This window comes from Erinaceus europaeus, chromosome 3, assembly GCF_950295315.1.
Source record: "Erinaceus europaeus chromosome 3, mEriEur2.1, whole genome shotgun sequence".
Classification (NCBI taxonomy): Eukaryota; Metazoa; Chordata; class Mammalia; order Eulipotyphla; family Erinaceidae; genus Erinaceus; species Erinaceus europaeus.
Window position 1 is genome coordinate 143130480 of NC_080164.1, and position 19865 is coordinate 143150344.

The window sequence follows — 19865 nt, forward strand, 5'->3', positions numbered from 1 at the left end:
GTTATATATGCTAGTAGAAAATATCAGAGCTGGGGTAAAAAGCAATCATGCTACTAACATGAATTAAACTGTTTCATTTCCTGCTCTGCTACATAACCTAGAGTGAATTTACTTTTTTAACCTCATGTTAGTGTCTGTTACTTCTGAAGGGAAATTAATAGAGTACTTTCAGAGCAATGTTTTTTTAATTATCGTTATTTATTTATTGGATAGACAGCCAGAAGGAAGGGGTGGTGAAGTGGGCAAGTCAGAGAGACACCCGCAACACAGCTTCACCACTGTGAAGCTTTCCCCCTTGCAGGTGGCGACTAGGGGCTCAAAATGGTCCTTGTACATTATAACGTGCACTCAACCAGCTGTGCCCCAACCTGGCCCTGCTGTAGCTGCTTTTATATCAACCTTAAGAAATTGGAAGTCTTGGATGTGAGGGCGATGTGGCTGCGACATCTGTCACCCCATTGATTACCAGAGTTGATTCAGCTGATCTGGCTGGCTAGGCAGGTGTCCCCTTCCTCCCTCACTGCTCCATGTGCGTCCCTCCCAAAGCTGCGCGCTCGGTCGAAGAGGACGGCCTTCCCTGGGTATACAAGTAGCTGCGCTTCCCTGCTAGAACCTCCAAACAAGCTCTCAAGAAATTGCAAATCTTTATATAATACACAAAGAAAAAACAATCACCAGTCATACCACTTTTATTTACATTATGTCTATATTACATTGTTTATTCAGTATAGAAAAAATATGAATACACTCATAGTATTCTCTTAATTTGGTAATTCCACATTGTCAAATATTGACTGTTTTTATATTGGGTTTCTGACCCAATTAAAAAAAAAGTAAGAAAATGGACTTGGCAAATAACTGCTATGTCATACTGGGTAAGGCAGTAATACATTTATTTTTAACAGTCTAATTTTGAAAAGACTTCTGATTAAATTACTGCTTGTTTGCTCATGGAAATGTTTTGAAAGAGAAATTCATTCCTTCCTTTCCCAAGAAAAGTCTTAAGGTAAATATCCTAAAACGCCTCAGTGATCCAGGAGAAAGCTTTATTTCATAGAAAGGGGTCAGTGCTAAAAGAAAACCAAGTGGGTGACCCACTGTACAATGGTTCTGTATATAGACCCCCCCCAGACTCCCCCCCCAAAAAAAAAGCCTCACATGATTATGCTAGCGAAAAATCTTACTTAAGATACCAGGTTTCTCCTAAAAACCCATATTACAAATAAAATCAATGATTATTTCTTTTGGACACAGTACTTTCATTACATGGATCAAACTCACAAATCAACCCTACAAAATACAGTATTTTCCATCACGTTTTTAGTTACAATGTACACTATGTACATATGTAGTTAGACATCTTAAACTAAATACAAATGAACAAGTAGCTTGTTAAAATCCAGATTCAGGACTTATAAATAGTGCAGAAAATGCAAACGCCAAAAATATGATGCCTCCTATGATCGTTACTGTAAGAGAAAAGAGGAAAGTTAAATATGGTAAAATTCCTCTACCATACAAAATCATATGATGTTGCTCATTATTCTTCTAATCTAGTAAACTTTTAAGAGCAAATCAGAAACATTTAAACCCCACTTCCACCACATATAACATTTATTTAATATGCTTGACTCATAAACAGTTAAGAATCAGAACTGTTGAGAATGGACAGAACTGTATTAACTTAAAATAACAGAACTATATAACTTAAACCCCACATATTAAATAGATTGTCTAACTTATGACCAGCAAAGAGACATTTCACTTTTAGCACCTAACAGTCACATAGGTATCTTCTAGCAGAATCAGTAAATAGTGGTCTCCAGTCTTTAAGACACATATTTTAACAAAAAGTCAACTATAAGCCAGTAGTGCTTTTAAGCTAGCTATATTTTACTAACAAATTTGCATGTCAAAAATATTAACAGAGACAACACACTGGTCCTCTACGAGATTAGAATATAAAGTCTACTTCAAAAGTGAAAACTCAAAGCTAACTCCCTTTTTCTTAGTCTGAGTGATTATTTTAAAGTTTAGAGGGTTTTAAAACAAATGATATTTTCTTGGTTGGGGGGAAAAAAACTTACCAGTTCTAACAGAGATTTTTTGTGCTATCATTCTTCCTCCAATTACTGCCAGCCCAGTGCATAAGCAATGTCCTACTGTTCCTCCCACTGCCACACCATAGGGATCCTGAAAATACAGCCAACATTAATTTATATAAAGCCAAAGTTGAAATTGTTACCTGAGGAATTAGAAATCAATAGCAAAAAAAATAAAAATAAACAAAAACCCTAAAGCTATTCTAAATTTCATGTGTGTGTGTATAATAAGTTACCAAAAAAATGTAGTAACTTGAAGAAATACCAGTTATGCTGAGTACTACACCTAAAGTAGAAATAATTCTTAACTTGTCAGATCAAAATAACCCCAATTCAGCTTTTTAGCAGTTATTAAACTTACTTTTTTAAATTATATTTTTATTGTTGTATACAGAGAAATTGAGAGGGAAAGCGACAAGAGACACCTGCAGCCCTGCTTTACCACTGTGATGCTCCCCCTGCAGGGGGGGACCAGGAGCTTGAACCTGGGTCCTTGCACATTGTAGTATGTGTGCTTAACCAGGTGCACTGCTGCCTGACTCCTAAACTTAGGATTTTTTTGTTTTTCTTTCTTTTTTACAGGAAATGGTTACCTCTTATCAGCCAAGTGCAAAGGAGTGCTTAATTTGGCACAATACAGTATGGCAATGCTTTCTAAAAACACAGAACCTGTCTCCTTTAATTGCCACTGTATACTCATTTAGCTCAGTATTAGAAACAATACTCATTCAGTAAAAGTTTGCTTTCAGTGCTTTCTGAAGACCTGGCTCAAGCCCAGCCCCACCTCACCAGCTTTACTGCTATGGAGTCTCTCTCTCTCTCTCTCTCTCTCTCTCTCTCTCTCTCTGTCTCTGTCTCTTTAAAAAGGCTCAGCCCGCTACAGTGAAGCCCCAGATCAAGCAGTTTTCCCATTGTTTTGTGGAGGTGGGGCTTGCTAGTAATAGATGGCAATACTAGTAAGAAATAATTGTAGAATGGTTCAGCATTTTAGAGAGAACCAATGTGACTTATATAGACATTATCAAGGTAAGTGGGGGCCAGGTCATGAAGGATCCTATAAGCCTTTTAATTATTGTGAAGTGCTAATATTATTTCACACAGAAACAAATGGACAAACGGCGCAGCACTGGAACTTCCTCTGTGCCAATGTGTTCCCATGTGGTTCAAAGCCCTGCATATGGCAAAGCATGGGCCCTACTGAGTGAGTGATCTCCTGATCTGGATCCTGTAAACTGAAGAGTTGAGACACCAGTTGACTTTTAGCTATGGAATGAAATAAGATTTCTGCTTTAAAAAAAGGTTGAAGGAAATGGCCCTGGTGAGAAACAGTTATGGCCTGGATTACGATGGGAGACTACAGGCAGTTTAATAAAGCAGGCAGATTTGAGAAAAATCAAGGAAGCATAATTATGTCTTAGTGAAAAATAAAAGAGAAACCAGAGCATTACTCTGGCATAGTGCCAGTGCTCAAAACTGGGGCCCCAGACATGCAAACTTTGTGCTCTGCCTCATAAGCTACCTTTCTAGCTGCAAGGCTTTACTGATTACCAAATTAATTTATATTCAGTAACATACAAACAGAAGTTCTGAAAAAAGGAAAACCAAAATAAGACAATAGCTGCTTCAGCAAAACTGAGTCAAGAGAGAGCAAATAACTTTAGATACAATGTCATTGATTATGAAAAAGAACTGAAAAGAGAGCCTTAAAGAGTAGCAGCATTATTCAATATGAAACAAGGATGGACGTCCAGCACATGCAATAATCTGTTGTCCTATGCTCACTGTCCAAAGTCCTCTGAAGCACAGTGCTATTCATCAGTTAAGCTTAGCTCTGATTCATAAGTGGTCATCTTTCACTCACCTCTCTGGCCGCCAAAACAATTGTAGTTAGCTGGGAACGATCACCCCATTCTGCTAAGAATGTCAATGTAAGAGCTTGAACAAAGATGGGTGAAATAAAATGCAGCCACTTTTTTTGAGGTATTGTTGCACTTGTACCCGTTTCAACATCTCCCGGTCCATTTAAGAGTTTGGTTCGTTGAAACTGAAATTTTAAAAAAGATATTAACCCCAGTAAGCAAATCAGAATAGCATGAAACAGTTCTTCTTAAAGATGTTGCAATTCTATGGGATATGTCCCTAGAAACTAAAGTTATGTGAGCCCAAACTTCTCTTTAGAACCAAGGTCTCACATAGTAACAAATGTAATTTGAAATAAGGAGTTATTTCTAATATTTCCATTAAAATTAACCTCATCACCTATTTTATATGCTGAGGGGGAAATGTATAAAATTACGTTCCTACTTTTAAGGAATAATCTAGTTAAGGAACTGATTACATGTATTCAGTTCAGCATAACTTTCCTACCACGTTCACATGACGAGTCATCTTAGAAGCAAAATAAGCTGTTTCTATGTCGTTCCTACATACCACACAGGTATGGCTGGGTGAACACCATTAACCCATGGGCAAGTGTTCATTCTTGGTCAAGTACCTTTTTGGTCCAGATATTTAACAGTGCTAGAACTTACTTCTTCATCTTTTTTCTTTAATTCTGCTTGAACTTCTTCCAATTCCTCTTGACCCTCATCTGGGCTCATCTTTAAGCCTTCCCGAAGCATTCTAACGCCAAAAATGGCAAATAAAGCAGTTGACACATAGTACGTATACACCCTGGGGATGACTGTGGTGGCATAACCAAACAAAACTGGAAGAAAATTCAACAGTATAGCTAGTAAATTAGTATGCATTGCAACCAATCAAAGGAGCAATTAAACTCAAATCAAAATTTAGGGGGGCCAGTGGTGGCACACCTGATTAAGTACAAATGTTATAGTGCACAAGGACTCGAGTTTGAGCCCCCGCTCCCTACTTGGAGGGGGAAGCTTCACAAGTGGTGAAGAAAGAACTGCAGTTGTCTCTTTGCCTTCCTCTCTACCTCCCCTCCTCTCAATTTCTCTGTCCTATCAAAATAGTAATAATTTTAAAGAAGGATGGTTCATATTAGAAGCTAATACTTAGCAACCTTAAATATGGATCAGGGAGAAAGAGTAGCTATATTTCATATAGGATTTGATCCCCAGCACCACAACAGAGAGAGCTAAGTGCTGCTTTGGTGAAATAATTATTTCATTTCTTTCCTCTAATATTACAGTCTAGTCAATGACTCAGGTCATTAAATATGTAAGGAGCCAGACTGCAAGTGGATAATGGAAAGCTGAGGAAGGAGGGTGAGTGGCCATAATAGAAGCTGGCTAACCACCTCAGGGTGAGGAGGTAGTTCAGGGTAGAGCAGCAGCCACCTGCCTCCCACCCCACGAGTTGAGGTTGTGGGTTGGGTCCCATCACCACAGGGAAGCAACAAGAGTCTAGGAGTGGAGCAACAGTGCTCTCTATAAACCTAAAAACTAAGGAAAAGGTTAGGATGGCTCAGGAGTAGTATACACCTTCCAGTACTACATGTAAAAAGATGATCAGCCTTGTTGTTAGATGACAGAAACTAGGCAAACCTCCCAAGGGAAATGGGCAGAGCCTCGTTCCAACTGCTAAAGTGTTTTTTATTTTCCCTCCAGTCTCGGGGGCTTAGTTGGCAGCACCACGAATCCACCACTTCTGACCTTTTTTTCTTTTGATAGGATAGAAACTGAGGGGAGGGGAGGGGGGATGAAGAGAGGGAGAGAAAGATGGATACCTGCAGACCTGCTTCACCATACATGAAGTGTCCCCACTGCAAGTCGGTCCTTGTATGTATTCTTGCACAGTACTATGTGCACTGAACCAGGTATGCCACCGCCCGGCCCCCTCAGCTGCTAAAATTTAGAGAGCAGCTAGGTAGATGGCTCAGCAAATGAGGCACATTCCTCACAGGCGTGAGCCCTCAGGTGTGGGTGTAGCACTATGTATGAATGGCTCTGTGATCTCTGCCTTCATAAAAATAAATTGGTTTTAGAAAAATTTAAAAGGCAAGAGACATAACTGAACGATCAAACAAGGACCGACAAACCCTCAAAGTTCTGTGAATACAAGAGGATAAATTGTCTTGTGAAGACAGGCAGGGAGAGGGAGAGACCACAGTACTGAAGCTCCCACAGGGCTGTGGAGGCCAAACTTGAACCTGGATCGTCTGCATTACAAGGCAGATGTGCCCCCACAAGCTGTCCTGCAGGCCCTAGGTTGTTCTCTGTTTTACATAAGTTTCTGATAAAGCCATGACATTAGAAAGAATGGGTCAATGAAAATCATGGCTATGGCATTAGAAATGTCGGTCTCAGACAGAAATTTTCTTTCATCCCCAGTGTAAACAAAGACACACACACACACACACATCTCCAAGTTAGCATCTTGTTACATACAGTAAGCAAAGAGAACATCAGGGCAAAAAAAAAAAGTGCTAGGGGGTCCCGGTGGTAGCACAGCAGGTTAAGGGCACATGGCGTGAAATGCAACGACTGGCATAAGGATCCGGTTCAAGCCCATTACTCCCCACTTGCAGGGGGCTTGCTTCACATGTGGTGAAGCAGGTCTGCGGGTGTCTATCTTTCCCCTCTCTGTCTTCCCCTCCTCTCTCAATTTCTCTCTGTCCTATGCAACAACAGCAATGGCAACAATAACAACAACAATTGCAACAACATGGGAAAAATGGCCTCCAGGAGCAGTGGATTCAAAGTGCAGGCACCCAGCCCCAGCGATAACCCTGGAGGCAAAAAAAAAAAAAAAACAGGCTGAAGCTTTGGGACTTTATTTCACCCACTTGCCACTCAGAGCTGAGTTTCATGCATAAGTTATTCATACATCATCCACTTTAGAGTTAGAATTCTATAGCAGGTGGTTATCATGAGGATCTATATCATACTTAAATCCAAAAACCTATGGGACTGGGCAGTAGATACCAAGTAGAGTGCACACTTTACCATGCATAAGGACCAAGAAGTGTCTGGCCACGTGGAAGCACCTACATGAGGGAGGCTCCACAAGCAGCAGGGCAACCCTGTGATGGCTCTATTTCTCCCTGCTTCTCTAATATTAAAGGGGGAGGCACACAATGGACACATGGAATCACGTAGGCATGGAACCCCAGTGATAACCCGGGGTAGCAAAAGTGAAATGTTAACAAAACCAAGTTAAATGTTTCTGGCAGAAAACAAGCCTGACATATAAACCTGCTGAGCTAGATTTGCTGCCTGGAGTTCTAGCAAAGATTAGATTTTAAAACATGTGCTAAGAGTTTTTAGAAAATTTAAATTAAAATAGTCTATTAAATTTAATAAAACTTCAAAAAACTTTTTTGGTGCACTTAATGGTTTTCATTTCTCTAATTTCAATAAAATTGATAGACCTTATAGACCTTATAAGTTGTCAGGTAGAAAATCATTAAAATTATTTGCTGAGAGACCAGTATGTGTTTTAGCATGTAACTCAGGTATTCAATGAATTAAGTAGCATACCTATAACAAATGCCTTCCTACTTATGTGAATAAATTTCTCAGCCTTCACATCTATTAAAAGAAAAAAGGCTTAGAGTTGATTCAAATCTTGCTTCATTCTTAGCAACAAGTATTATTAAGGGACATATAGACTAATTTTAAAAGAACAGTTCAATCATCTTTGAGAGAGAAATGTATGTCCAACTTTTAAAATGTACTTATTTACATTTGTGATATATTTTACTTTGACCAACTGTGTACAAATTATGCTCCATCCACAAAAAAGGTTAAAGGAAAATACAGCAAAGGGGGGAAAAACTGTTAATAAGTGAGGAATGCATATCTTTACTGTGAGAAGCTTAATTTTTTTTTAAATGTAATACTATCTTATTGGGAACTTATGTATTAAAACCATTTTCTATTTACCGAATTTTGCAATAAGAACCAATATAAATAGCTAATGCCTTAGTGACAATGCCACACACCTTGCTGTCTCTTAATTCAGAGAATTCATTAGGAGGGAAAAGCACTCACCTGATAAGCATGTCATTAGGCCCAAAGCAAGCATAGCACCAGCCATCACTGTCAGTCGGTTATAGCGCATTGCCATGATGGCTGCGATAAAAAACGTTTTATCACCCAGTTCTGATACAATGATAACTGATATGGCAGCAACAAATGCATGAATGAATCCCAAGTTACTTTGGGTAGCTTCATCTTCATTTGTATGAACTGGAGCAGCTGGTGTAATTCCTTTCTGAAATTAAAAAAAAAAAGTTTTATTTTGCACATGAATAAAACTGTGATATGCTGTGGTTGTGGCAATCTTAGATTTACAGTTTTAAATCACTTTAAAATAAGTCAGTGATGACAGCAACATGACTGATGAGTGATAGAATACAGACAGAAATACCTTTCTATTCAGCTGCATTCACACAGTAAATACCTTCGGGGGCCAGGCAGCGGGTTAAGTGCACATGGCACGAAGCATAAGGACTGGAGTAGGGATCCCAGTTCAAGCCCCCGGCTCCCTACCTGCAGGGAGGGTTACTTCATAAGCAGTGAAGCAGGTCTGCAGGTGTTTTATCTTTCTTTTCCCCCCTGTCTTCCCCTCCTCTCTCAATTTCTCTCTGTCCTATCAACAGCAAGGGTAACAAATGAAAAAAATGGCCTCCACGACCAGTGGATTCATACTGTAGGCACTGAGCCCCAGTGATAACCCTGGAGGCAAAAAAAATTACTTGGGGTGCAGCAAAAAAGTGAGGTTCATAGAGTACAGGCCCACATTAACAGTGAAGATCTCAAGCTATATAACATCACAACTGAAGCAAATAGAAAAGATAGAGCAAAGAGACCCAAAAGTTAACATGAAGATGGAAATAACTGTATGTGAATATTATGAACATTTTTATATATGTAAATTTTTATTATCTATTGGATGAAGACAGCCAGAAATTGAGAGGGAAGGGGGTGATAGGGAGAGAGAAAGCTTCCAGCTTTCCCTAAAATCAGAAACTAGACAAGGATGTTCACTAGCTCAACTGTTTTTCAATATAACCCTCAACATCCTCAAGACTGTAATCAGAAAAGATATATTAATGATATACATATTGAAAAGGACAAAAATCAAATCACCGTTTGCTGATGAGATGATAATCTAGAGAACTGCAAAGACTCCTGCAAACGGAAGGAATGCTGGCGGACTACACAACACAGGTGAAACTTGGACTGGACTGGGGGGCGGGGGGTACTCCACCAAGGCAAGCAACTTGGAGGAAGGAATTTAAGAGGGGGGCTTGGCAGCAGTGGCAAGTGTTGAGGTCCTAGGCAGGGGATGAGAGTATGCTGCAGACACCCATGATGAGGAGCAGGGAAATGGAACCCAGGTATAGACAACTGTGCTGTGAACCAATAGCCTCCAAATAAAACGGGGGAAAAACTTCTGGAAATAATAAATTCAGAAAAGCAGGATATGAAATCAATACACTTAAATCTATCTTATTCCTGTATACAAATGAAAAGTCAGTGGAAAGGGAAATAAAAAAGACTCAATTCCAATTAAAAGAGTCAATTCGATATAACTGTCCCCCAAAAGATAAAATACCTTGGGGGGTGAATCATGAAAAAGATGAAGGACCTTTACAGTGAGAACTATAGGATGCTGTTAAAACCAACAGAATGACAAAAAGAAAAAGAGTATTCTTTGTCCCTGGATCTGAAGAGTAAATATTGTTAAAATGGTCATTCTTCCAAAAGCAATCTACAGTTTCAATGCAGTCCCTATCAAAATCCTAGTGACGGGAGTCGGGCGGTGGCACAGCGGGTTAAGCGCACGTGACGCAAATCGCCAGGACCTGCGTAAGGATCCCAGTTCGAGCCCCCGGCTCCCCACCTGCAAGCGGGTCTGCAGGTGTCTTTCTCTCCTCCTCTGTCTTCCCCTCCTCTCTCCATTTCTCTCTGTCCTATCCAACAACAACGACATTAATAACCACAACAATGTTAAACAACAAGGGCAACAAAAAGGAAAATAAATAAAATCCTAGTGACATTTTTCAAGGAATTTGAACAACTTGTGTTGGAATCACAAAAAAAAACTTGTGTGTAGAATCACACACACAAAAAAAAATCATGAATAGCCAAAACACCTTTAAGGAAAAAAAATGGGGTTTGCTCCCCAAATTCATTTCACACTACAAAACAATAGTGATTAAAACAGCATGGTACTGAAATAAAATGGACACATGGATCAGTGGAACGGAACACAGAACACAGAAATAAGCCCACACACATACAACCACTGAATATGAGTTCATAAAGGCCTTTGAAAGTTGGAGATGGACTCAGTACTAATCACTTGTGCAGCGACTAACTTGAAAATGCATTGGACTACAGATATTTAAATCCTAGGAAATGACAATTTGAATACAAACATGTTCTAAGAACAAGGAGTGAATCATCAGATAATGATAGGATAAACTGATACAGATTAATTAAGTTCAAACTGAAAAATCCTCATGTTTATGGATCAGTTTAGAAGCAAGCATAATGCCCTAAAGTTTTCAAGTGGAAAATACAGAAATGATTAAGGTACTGTGGAGAGAATGCAGACCATACCAACCATGAGATCGTTAGGATATTACTAGCACATCAATGCTGAAAACAAGTAAGAGAAGGGCGCATATCTGCACATGAGAAGAAAAACAGCATTTTTTTTTAAAGGCATGGGAATTAAAACGATAAGGTTCTGCCTCAATGACTACTTGAAATTTTCATATTCCTACAAGGTATATGGGGGGGGGTGAGGGAGAATAAAATGAGGATACTGGTTTCTAACTTGTTTAAATGGAGGCATTTCACATGAAGGTCTCCAAGAGGTTATCAGAAACAGAACACCTGAGTTTAGGCCAGCACAGCTTCAAAGTAAGTATCTGGTTGCTGACAGCCTAAATTTATTGAAAAAAAAAATTAAAAGCAATTGAAATTTCCAAGATAAAAGATAGAGATTAAGATAAAAATAACTCTTGGGTAACCCTGGAGGCAAAACAAAAAAAAAATCAAAAAAAGTGTAAAAGTGACAATTTTGTCCAGTAAACAAAGAACAGAAAGCACAGGCACAGAATAACCAAAACGTGTACAGGAGGATTAGATGCAGCGAAATAATTCTAAATTCTACTATTCAGTTTCAGTATTATGCCATAATAAATAATAAGTAACAAAATACCAATGTTTTCTTTGGTACAAATATAACTATTTCAGACTTCAAATGTTTGAGACTCAAATTCTTTGCATCTTGAGGGCAAGGTCAACAACTTTTTCTTAACGTTCTAAATAAAGCACCTTCCTTCTCAAAGTTGATATTATTTCAAACTAAATAATGGAGGGAAAATACCCTCATTTAAACTATATCTCAAACACAAACACATAGTCGCTCATTTTGGGGAGACAAGATGTTAGCTCACCTGATAAGGTGAGCTTTGCCATGTGTGGCCTGAACTTGAGCCCTGGCACCATGTGAGAGTACAAATGGACTAGGAATCTCCCAGTGCTATGCTCTCCTTGTTTCTGTCTCTCTATATAATAAAAAGAACAGAAAGGCCAGCCTGGGAGCAGTGAAATCATACTTGTATGGGGACCAAGAAAGCAAAACATTGTTTTATCTATTTCATACAAGATAAAGTTTCCAATGAAAGAGAAGTCAGAACACAATTCTGGTACATGTGAATCAAACCGGAAACCTCAGGCATGTTAAGTCCTGTGCTCTGCCAGCTTGAACCATTTCTATGACCATTAAAAAGTATATTTTTCATGATCTTCAAGAGAAGGAAAATGATGGGCTGGAGAGATAGTGTAATGGTTATGCAAAAGGATTTCATGCCTGAAGCTATAAGGTCCAGGTTCAATTCACAGCCAGAGCTGAGCAGTGCTCTGGTGTGTATGTGTGTCTCTCTCTCATTAAAACAAAGTTGAATACAGTATCTAAAAATAAAGGAAAAAAATTTTAAAAGAGAAGGGAAATTATAATAAAAAAATTCTAGTTCCAGAATTCAAATGAACATAAATGTGACTACACTGAAATTGATACAGATACCTACAGTAGAAGCTCCATCTATACATGGTGAAACCAAAGATGTTTTCTTTGAAACAAAATCTATAACCTGCTGCTAAAGACTGATGTCCCTGCAAAAAAAAAAAAAAAAAGCTGCTCAACAAAAATTACTAGGTTATTTAAAAAAGAACTCAGAGAAAAATGTTTAGAACTACTAATACTTTATTGTACGAAGTCAGGAAAAGTGGTGTTTTAGGAGCCGGGAAAATGTGCACAAAAATGTGCATGCAACAATAACATGGATTAATCTGGTTAAAAAGGTTTAATCAAAATATGCTTTATTGTGGATTCTCATTGTGTTTGTGGGTTCAGTTTTAAGTAATATTTTTTGTTATTAATTCATGTTAGCACAATATTTATTTAACCATGTTTTTATTTTTAAAAATGTATTTTGTTTTTAATAAGAGAGGAAAGATGAGAGCACTGCTGAGTTCTGGCTTAAGGTGGTGGTGGGTTGAATTTGGGACTTGAGAGCTTGGGCATTTCAACCTTTTTCATAACTACTATGCTAACTCCCCTGCCCTTTTGACCATTTTTTCTAAATGCATTTTCATTTTAATGGATGTTTAAGGGCTTTTTTGACATCTGAAGTGTGAGACACACTTCATTTCAGTTTTTTTGCCTCCAGCGTTATTGCTGGGGCTCAGTGCCTGCACCATGAATCCACTGCTTCTGGAGGCCATTTTTCCCTCCTTTTGTTGACCTTGTTGTAGCCTTGTTGTAGTTATTATTGTTGTTGTTGATGTCATTTGTTGCTGGATAGGGCAGTGAGAAATCGAGAGAGGAGGGGAAGACAGGGAGAAAAAGAGACACCTGCAGACTTGCTTCACCACCTGTGAAGCAACTCCCCTGCAGTTGGCGGGCCGGGGGCTCAAACCTGGATCCTTCCTCCGGTCCCCACACTTTGCGCCAAGTGCACTTAACCCACTGCGCTACCGCCCAACCCCGTTTTTTTGTTTGTTTTAAGATTTATTTATAAAGATGAGAAAGAAGGCGAGAGAATAAGAGCACCACTGTGGTACATGTAGTGCCAGGGATCAAATCCAGGAAGTCTAGGTTTTTAAACTCAACACTAACCATTGTACCATCTTCAAGGCAACTCAGTGATTACTTAAAATGCACTGCATTTTGGTAGGACATCACCAAGTAAGTTCAGTAGTCCCATGCTTTCAATGAGACAGCAATCCTAAAACAGACAGACCTAAGACATCACCAGACCTAAGAGCTGAAATGTAGAGAGGCTGTAATTAAGAGGCTGGACTAGATGGAACTTAAATGAAACTTAATGAAAATGGAGTGGAAAATACTATGTGGAAGGCATTCTCAAAACTAAAACACAGTAAAAACTTTTGGGGCTCTCTCCTCAGCACTATGAGCCGAGTTGTTACTCTTGAACTTCCACAAGACAGGGTAACTGACAAAATTACCTTTATGAAATCAATCTGATTTCCCTCAACAAAGGGAACTTAATACTTTTTGTATTACATGCTGTTCAGAGAGGGAAGGAGGAAAAAATAAAGTTAAAAAAAAGTTAAGTCAATGAAAGCATAAACTATAAAAGAGATCTGCTTGGCAAAAATAGCTCAGCTGTTTTATTAATAGCTGGAAGGCTGGAATGCTTGAGTCTCCCTCCCACTTCCATGCCCAATGTCACATGCACCAGAATGGTGCTCTGACTTCTCTTCTGTGAAATTCTATTTCATATGAAATAAATAAAATACATATTTAAAAAGAAAGCTCACCAGATAATGGGCTCAGCTCACTTTGCTGAAGTTACAGGTTTAATCACCAGCGCTACAGGGCACCCCAGAGAAGCATCCACAGATGGTGGAACAGTGCTATGGTCTTCCCTCTCCGATATAAAATTAACTACTGATATACGTTGCCCCCAGGAGCACTGGAATTGCCAAGAGGCCCTGGCAGCATAGCAGCAAAAAAAAAAAAAAAAATCAACAGTACATTTTTAAATAGGTTTGTAAACTGGGGGTTGATTTTAGATACACCTACTGATGTTACAAAGAAAAACTGAAAATACTCAGGTATTCTGCTATGTGGGACCCTTGCTTATATAGCCATTAAACTGAACTTCTGACCATTTCTTACCTCCATAAAGTGAACATAAAAGGTACTCCTTTTTACAAAGTTCAGAAAAATTGTGAGAAAAAAATCTCTAGCATATGGTAGTTAATGTTTATAGAAGAAACATCTACAAGTCATATCTACCAGTTTCATGAAATATAATTAGCGTCCTGCAAGATGGCTCAGCAGGTAAAGTGTGTGGTCAGCATGCCAGAAATCCCAGATTCAGTTCCCAGCACCATGTATGACTAAGCATTGCTCTGGTGTCTGTCACTCACTAAAACCGTTGAAAAACACTATTAATGAAGAATTAACAATTAGATTGTACAATATATATAAGAAATCAGAACCCCTATGTACAAAGCACGGTGAATATATGAAATAGTAGAAAAATTCAAGTATTGTGTCTCCCCTCTTTCTTCCACATTCCCAATTTTCAGGACAAAAATCCAAAAGACCACTAAAATATGGTCACAGCCTTTATTTTACAAGGCTAGACCTTCCTAACTATCTAAAAGGGCATGAATAGCTCTACTTAGCACTATCTGTATCTCAAAAATAACTATGATGAAAACCAAGAAAACACCTGGAGAGCTGTATTCATAATTTCTCCCTCCCACAAAGTTTTTAAAACCTCCAATAGCTGTTTTAAAATAAACTTCCGGTGAGTTAAATGACAGAAGGTTAAATGGGTAACACTGAGTATAAATTTCATGTATCAGCATTTCAGTTTGATATTAGAAACAATTCAGAGTGACAGGCATGAGAGTGAGCGGTTTAAACCAGGACGTTGTTTAATTAATAAGTAAATAAAATTGGGTGGCGGGTGGTAGCGCACCGGGTTAAGCACACACAGCAAGCCAGGACATTTTTCTTTCCTGTAAGGTCCTTTGTTGGATACTAGGAGAGCACATGGCAAACCCTCCCCTCCCCTCTCGGAACCTAGAGTGTGGCCAAGGGAGTGGTGGCTAAAAGGCCTGGAGTCATAGTTACTTAAGGCAGATGGCTAAACCTGAACATCCTGTTAAGGAGGCTAGTCTGAAACCACACGCAGTCGAACTCACTGAACATTTCGGAACAGTGTATGGATGGCTTCAGTGTTCAGAAAAATCAGGATGGTCGCAGGCTGAATGAAGCCTGGGGTGGGATCAAGGACAGACTAGGCCTGAATTTAGGAGTCCATAAAGTAAAGGAGAAACTCCAGGGGCTGGCAGACGGGAAAATCTTAATGGCATCACAGTTCTGAATACAAGTGACGAAAGTGATTGCATTCACATAAGATGTAAACTTCCGTCTATTTAGTGATATCCAAATACAGGAGTTCAGACGTGTAAGTTAAGACCAAATTTAGTGTCGGCATCCCACACAACTACAGCATTCTGAACAGCTGAAGGATTACTTTCTCCAAGTCAAAGGATGGTTTGAAAAAAAAAAAGTTGTCGCTCTTCTTAATCCACGAGTATTGACCAAAAAGGGAAAAAAAAAAAAATCACAGGTCGTGAAAAGCAGGATGCTGCTACAGAGCAGTTTGGGGATAAGCTGCTTCAACAATGAAATGGCCGATGTTATATCCGAGCTGCCCTCTATTAAAAACTTTCTACGTGGAATGAGTCTCTCCAGTTGCAATAAATCTGATGAAGACCCTCGTTCTTCAGTAGGACCTGTGGGTGTCCCGTCCGCAGGCCCCGTCCCCACCCCACCCCACCCCCGCCCCGCCGGCCTAAAGGCTCCCCGGGCTCCCCGCCCCCCTCCCCCATAAAGAGCCAGGCCAGACCCGGGAGGAAGCGCCCACGGAGGTGGCCGGCCGAGGTCTCCCCCCACCCGCCCCGAGCCCGGCTTGCAGCCCAGGGCCCCGGGTGCGCTCCAGAGGCCACGATCTGGTACCCGGCACAGCCCGCTCCGCCGCCCCGCCAGCTCGGGCCCTGCCCAGCTCGGCCCGCTCACCTCGGCCCGTGCGGGCTCCGGGCCTTGCACAGCCGCGGGCTGGGGCTGCAGCTGCTGGGCGGGCGCCGGCGGCTCCTTGTTCCGCAGGCTCAGCTCTTTCTCTGGGGCCGCTCGGACCCAGGTCGGGGCGCAGAGCAGCGGAACCAACAGGAGCAGAAGCAGCTGGAGCGCAGATGCCCGGCCGCTGTCGGAGCCCGCCGCCGCCATCCCGCCCGCCAAGACGGCCGCGCGAAAGGGAGCTGCAGGAGGAAGTGCCGGCGACGGGAAGCACCCACCCCGAGCCGCCTCCGCGGCGCGTCCCTCAAGCCTCTCCCGCCGCCGTGGCCACCGCCGTTCAGCAAGGAGCCGGCACCATGCGGAACAGGGCAGGGGCGCGCAGGCGCCGGCACAACCCTCCCGGTCCTCCCGGTCCTCCCGCCGTGCCCACAAGCCTGCCAACTGCCTCCGTGCGGCCCAGCCCCAGTTTCTCCAGTCCCCGCCCCTGACCGAGACAGCTTCCCATTGGCCCGGCGTCCACATCGGCGTGATGACGTCCTCAGGCAGGTTGAGGTGCGGCTCAGGCTCTCCTCCCATTGGACCTGGTTCTCTGTGCAGGTACCGAGCACCGGTGACCTTCTTGTCGCATCTTTCTGCGGGCCGGGACCCTCTTCTGCTCTCTGCCCACCGTCCCAGAACTGCATTTGACTTCTTTATTGCTCTTTTGTCTGTTTCTTCTGATGTGAGCCTTCTGCCGTAACATCCATACCGACCTTTCACTTCCGTCAGCCTTTCCGGAATGTCAAATTAGTCTGAGCACCCTGGCTACGTGGCATTTACTGGCAGGCAAGGCCACACCTAGCCAGGGTCCGACTCCCTCTTCAGTTGGTTCTCTGTGTTCTTCCTAAGCGGAGATCTACTGAAGTCAGTGTTGTTAACAAAGTGAGTTTATTTACAAAACAAACAAACAACAAAAAAAAAAACAACTCTAAAGTGAATCTACAGAAATAACAAAAATCAAACCTTGTTTTAGATAGTCTATAACAAATATTTAGATATTTGTCTATAACTGTCCCTCAGACCAAATAAGCAAAGTTGCATTACCCTTGAACTGGAAACCGCCCCCTTTTATTTATTAATGAGAAAGATAAGAGGAGAGAAAGAACCAGACATCACTTTGATACATGTGCTGCCAGGGATTGAACTTAGGACCTCATGCTTGAGAGTCCAATGCTTTATCCACTGCACCATCTCCTGGATTTGTGCTGCAAGTCTCAGGTTGGTCTCTTTAAATGTTTTTGAAATATAAGACTTTTCCAAGATAAGGTTGAAATGAACAAGAGTAGAAAGCAGGAAAGGATGGTTAGTTAGGTTTGAGAATCTTTTTTACCCCTCCATTTTAACACATAGGTACTAGAATTTTACCAAGATAGTGCTGTGTCACATAACATACTAAATACATTATATTTACACGTATTAAATTTGTATTTTGGGTAGCACCAAGGGAGGTTATTGCTAAAAGCTGGAACAAGAAATGAATGCACCAAAACAATCTGTGGCAAAGTGAACAAACCTACCTTGACTTCACTGAAGATAGCGAGGGAATGTTGAAGGGCAGCTTAGGGAAAGCAGTACCCTTCCCCCTGCACCCTAGAAAGCCAGGAGAAGGGACCAGAGGCAGGGGTCAGAAGCTTATCTAGGCACCAACACTCCCTCCCTAGGTGACTTGCAAAGGCCATAAAATGCCTATGGAACTCCTGAAGATAAAGGCTGAAGCACATCCCCTGAGGGTCCTGTCCTTCCTCCGAAGGGACTATAAAGCTGGGAGGACCAGGCCTAGGGCCTTCAACTCAGCTTGTACTCTCTTTTCTTTCTTTCTTTTTATTTATTTATTCCTTTTTGTTGCCTTTAGTTTTATTGTTGTAGTTACTATTGTTGTTATCGATGTCATCATTGTTGGGTAGGACAGAGAGAAATGGACAGAAGAGAGGAAGACAGAGAGGGGGAGAGAAAGATAGACACTTACAGACCTGCTTCACCGCTTGTGAAGCGGCTCCCCTGAAGGTGGGAAGCCAGGGGCTCCAACCGGGATCCTTATGCTGGTCCTTGCGCTTTGCCACCATGTGCACTTAACCCCCTGTGCTACCGCCAGACTCCCTCAGCTTGTACTTTCTTCTCCTTTCCTGTCCTTACTTTCTCCCAATAAATGTTCATCCCTGACACCTGACTGGTTCTCTTATGATTCTTCCATGTACAAGTCAGTCTAGAACCCCATGGGAGGTAACTGGGGAATGGTCCCAGTTAGTTGACTTGGTTTAGCAAAACTTTTCCCCACGAAGGCCAGACATTGGCACACCTGGTTGAGCACACACATTATAGTGCACAAGGACCCAGGTTCAAGCCCCCAGGCCCCACCTGCAGGGGAGTGGAGCTTCACTAGCAGTGAAGCAGGGCTGCAGGTGTCTCTCCCTCTCTATTTCCTCCTTCAGTTTCTCTCTATCTCTAACCAAAATAAATAAAATAAAATAAAAACACTTTTGCCCATGATATTCTGTCTGTGATTAACTTCCTTCATTCAGTCATTGTAAATTCCTACTAATAGTTCTAAAACCTCTTCAAGCATATCTCAGAAGTCTTCCTCAGTATTTCCCTTTACAGAATTCCTCTCTCCTGGCTTCCAACTACTGTAACTGGAATGTGGGGATTGCATAAGTAACCATTATTACTTCCCGTACAGTTTGGGATGCAAACTGTACGGGAAGTAATAATGGCATCTATGGATGCCTCCAAGTTCATCCATAGAGTATAAACCTCTAAGCCCTCACAAACTATAATAGAAAATCCACATCTCCCATCCAGCTCCCTCTCTTTTATGCAGAAAAGATTTACTGTGTTTTAACAGAAGTGGCGTCTGACCCATTTTACCTGAATGAAACCTAGTAGTTCAGTCTAATGGCTGAGGCAGATCTGTGGATTTGGTGTAACTAGTCACATGTCCCTGGTTTCTGGAAGATGCTCCACTTCTCTATGGTGGGCTGTCCACACTCCAAGGCTCTCTAACAGGAAGTGGTCCTGGCCAAATTCCCAGTCACCTCAGCAGATGAGGGAATAAGGATTTACCTTGGACACCTAAGCCATGGCTAGTGTGTGTGTGTGAGAGAGGGAGAGGAAGAAGGAGGAGAGGAAGGTGTGTGACTCCTGGCTCATAGAAATAAAGTATTGTCCCCAGGGCAGTGTCAGAGCCTGGGACTTTTCCAGTCTGCCCTATAGTTACTTACTGTAAGATACAAGGCCCTGGGACTCTTGACAAGTGATGCTCCAGGTGTCAGGTTCCAAGGTAAGCAGTTCTTTCTATTACCCCATACCAGGTACTTTCTCAAGTATCTTACAGTAAGTAAGATACTTTTCTCAATCTGCATTCAGGAGACCACAGAGCTTGCATGTGTAAAGTCCCAGATTTGATCTCTGACAGTGCAATACCAGAGTAGAGTGGTGCTCTAATTTCTCTCTTATAAAGACAAAATATGATCTTAAAAAAGACAGAAACCAACAAGGGAAACAAAAGGGAATAAATAAATATTAATAAAAAATCTTTTTAAAAAAGACAGAAGCATTATATATTTAGTTATATATATAATGTAGAATGCATATATATATATATATTTTCCCCCTTAAAGTCCTGGTCTACATAGTCTCACATCCTTATAATCTTGTAATTTCTTTTGGTATTTCATA

At 41.2% G+C, this 19865-nt stretch overlaps 1 protein-coding gene and 1 long non-coding RNA gene across 3 annotated transcripts; both read right to left on the reverse strand.

Annotated features, from left to right (window-relative positions):
• Positions 1 to 671: 671 nt before the first annotated feature.
• TMEM165 (transmembrane protein 165) lies at positions 672 to 16849 on the reverse strand. Of its 2 annotated transcripts, none has more exons than XM_060188044.1 (6): positions 16430 to 16849; positions 8060 to 8282; positions 4634 to 4809; positions 3964 to 4146; positions 2088 to 2193; positions 672 to 1469 (listed from the first exon to the last, which is right to left on the reverse strand). In XM_060188044.1, the coding sequence occupies exons 1-6, from the start codon at positions 16832 to 16834 to the stop codon at positions 1393 to 1395; spliced, it is 1170 nt and encodes a 389-aa protein (XP_060044027.1). In that variant the 5' UTR covers positions 16835 to 16849; the 3' UTR covers positions 672 to 1392. The 2 variants fall into 2 exon arrangements, with proteins under 2 accessions (XP_060044027.1, XP_007534682.1); XM_007534620.3 differs by having other exon boundaries at positions 16155 to 16638.
• A 787-nt stretch (positions 16850 to 17636) lies between these two features.
• Positions 17637 to 19653, reverse strand: LOC132537547 (uncharacterized). The gene is made up of 3 exons (XR_009549017.1): positions 19409 to 19653; positions 19056 to 19222; positions 17637 to 17780 (listed from the first exon to the last, which is right to left on the reverse strand). It is a non-coding gene; the product is annotated as an uncharacterized LOC132537547 (long non-coding RNA).
• Between the last annotated feature and the right edge of the window lie 212 nt (positions 19654 to 19865).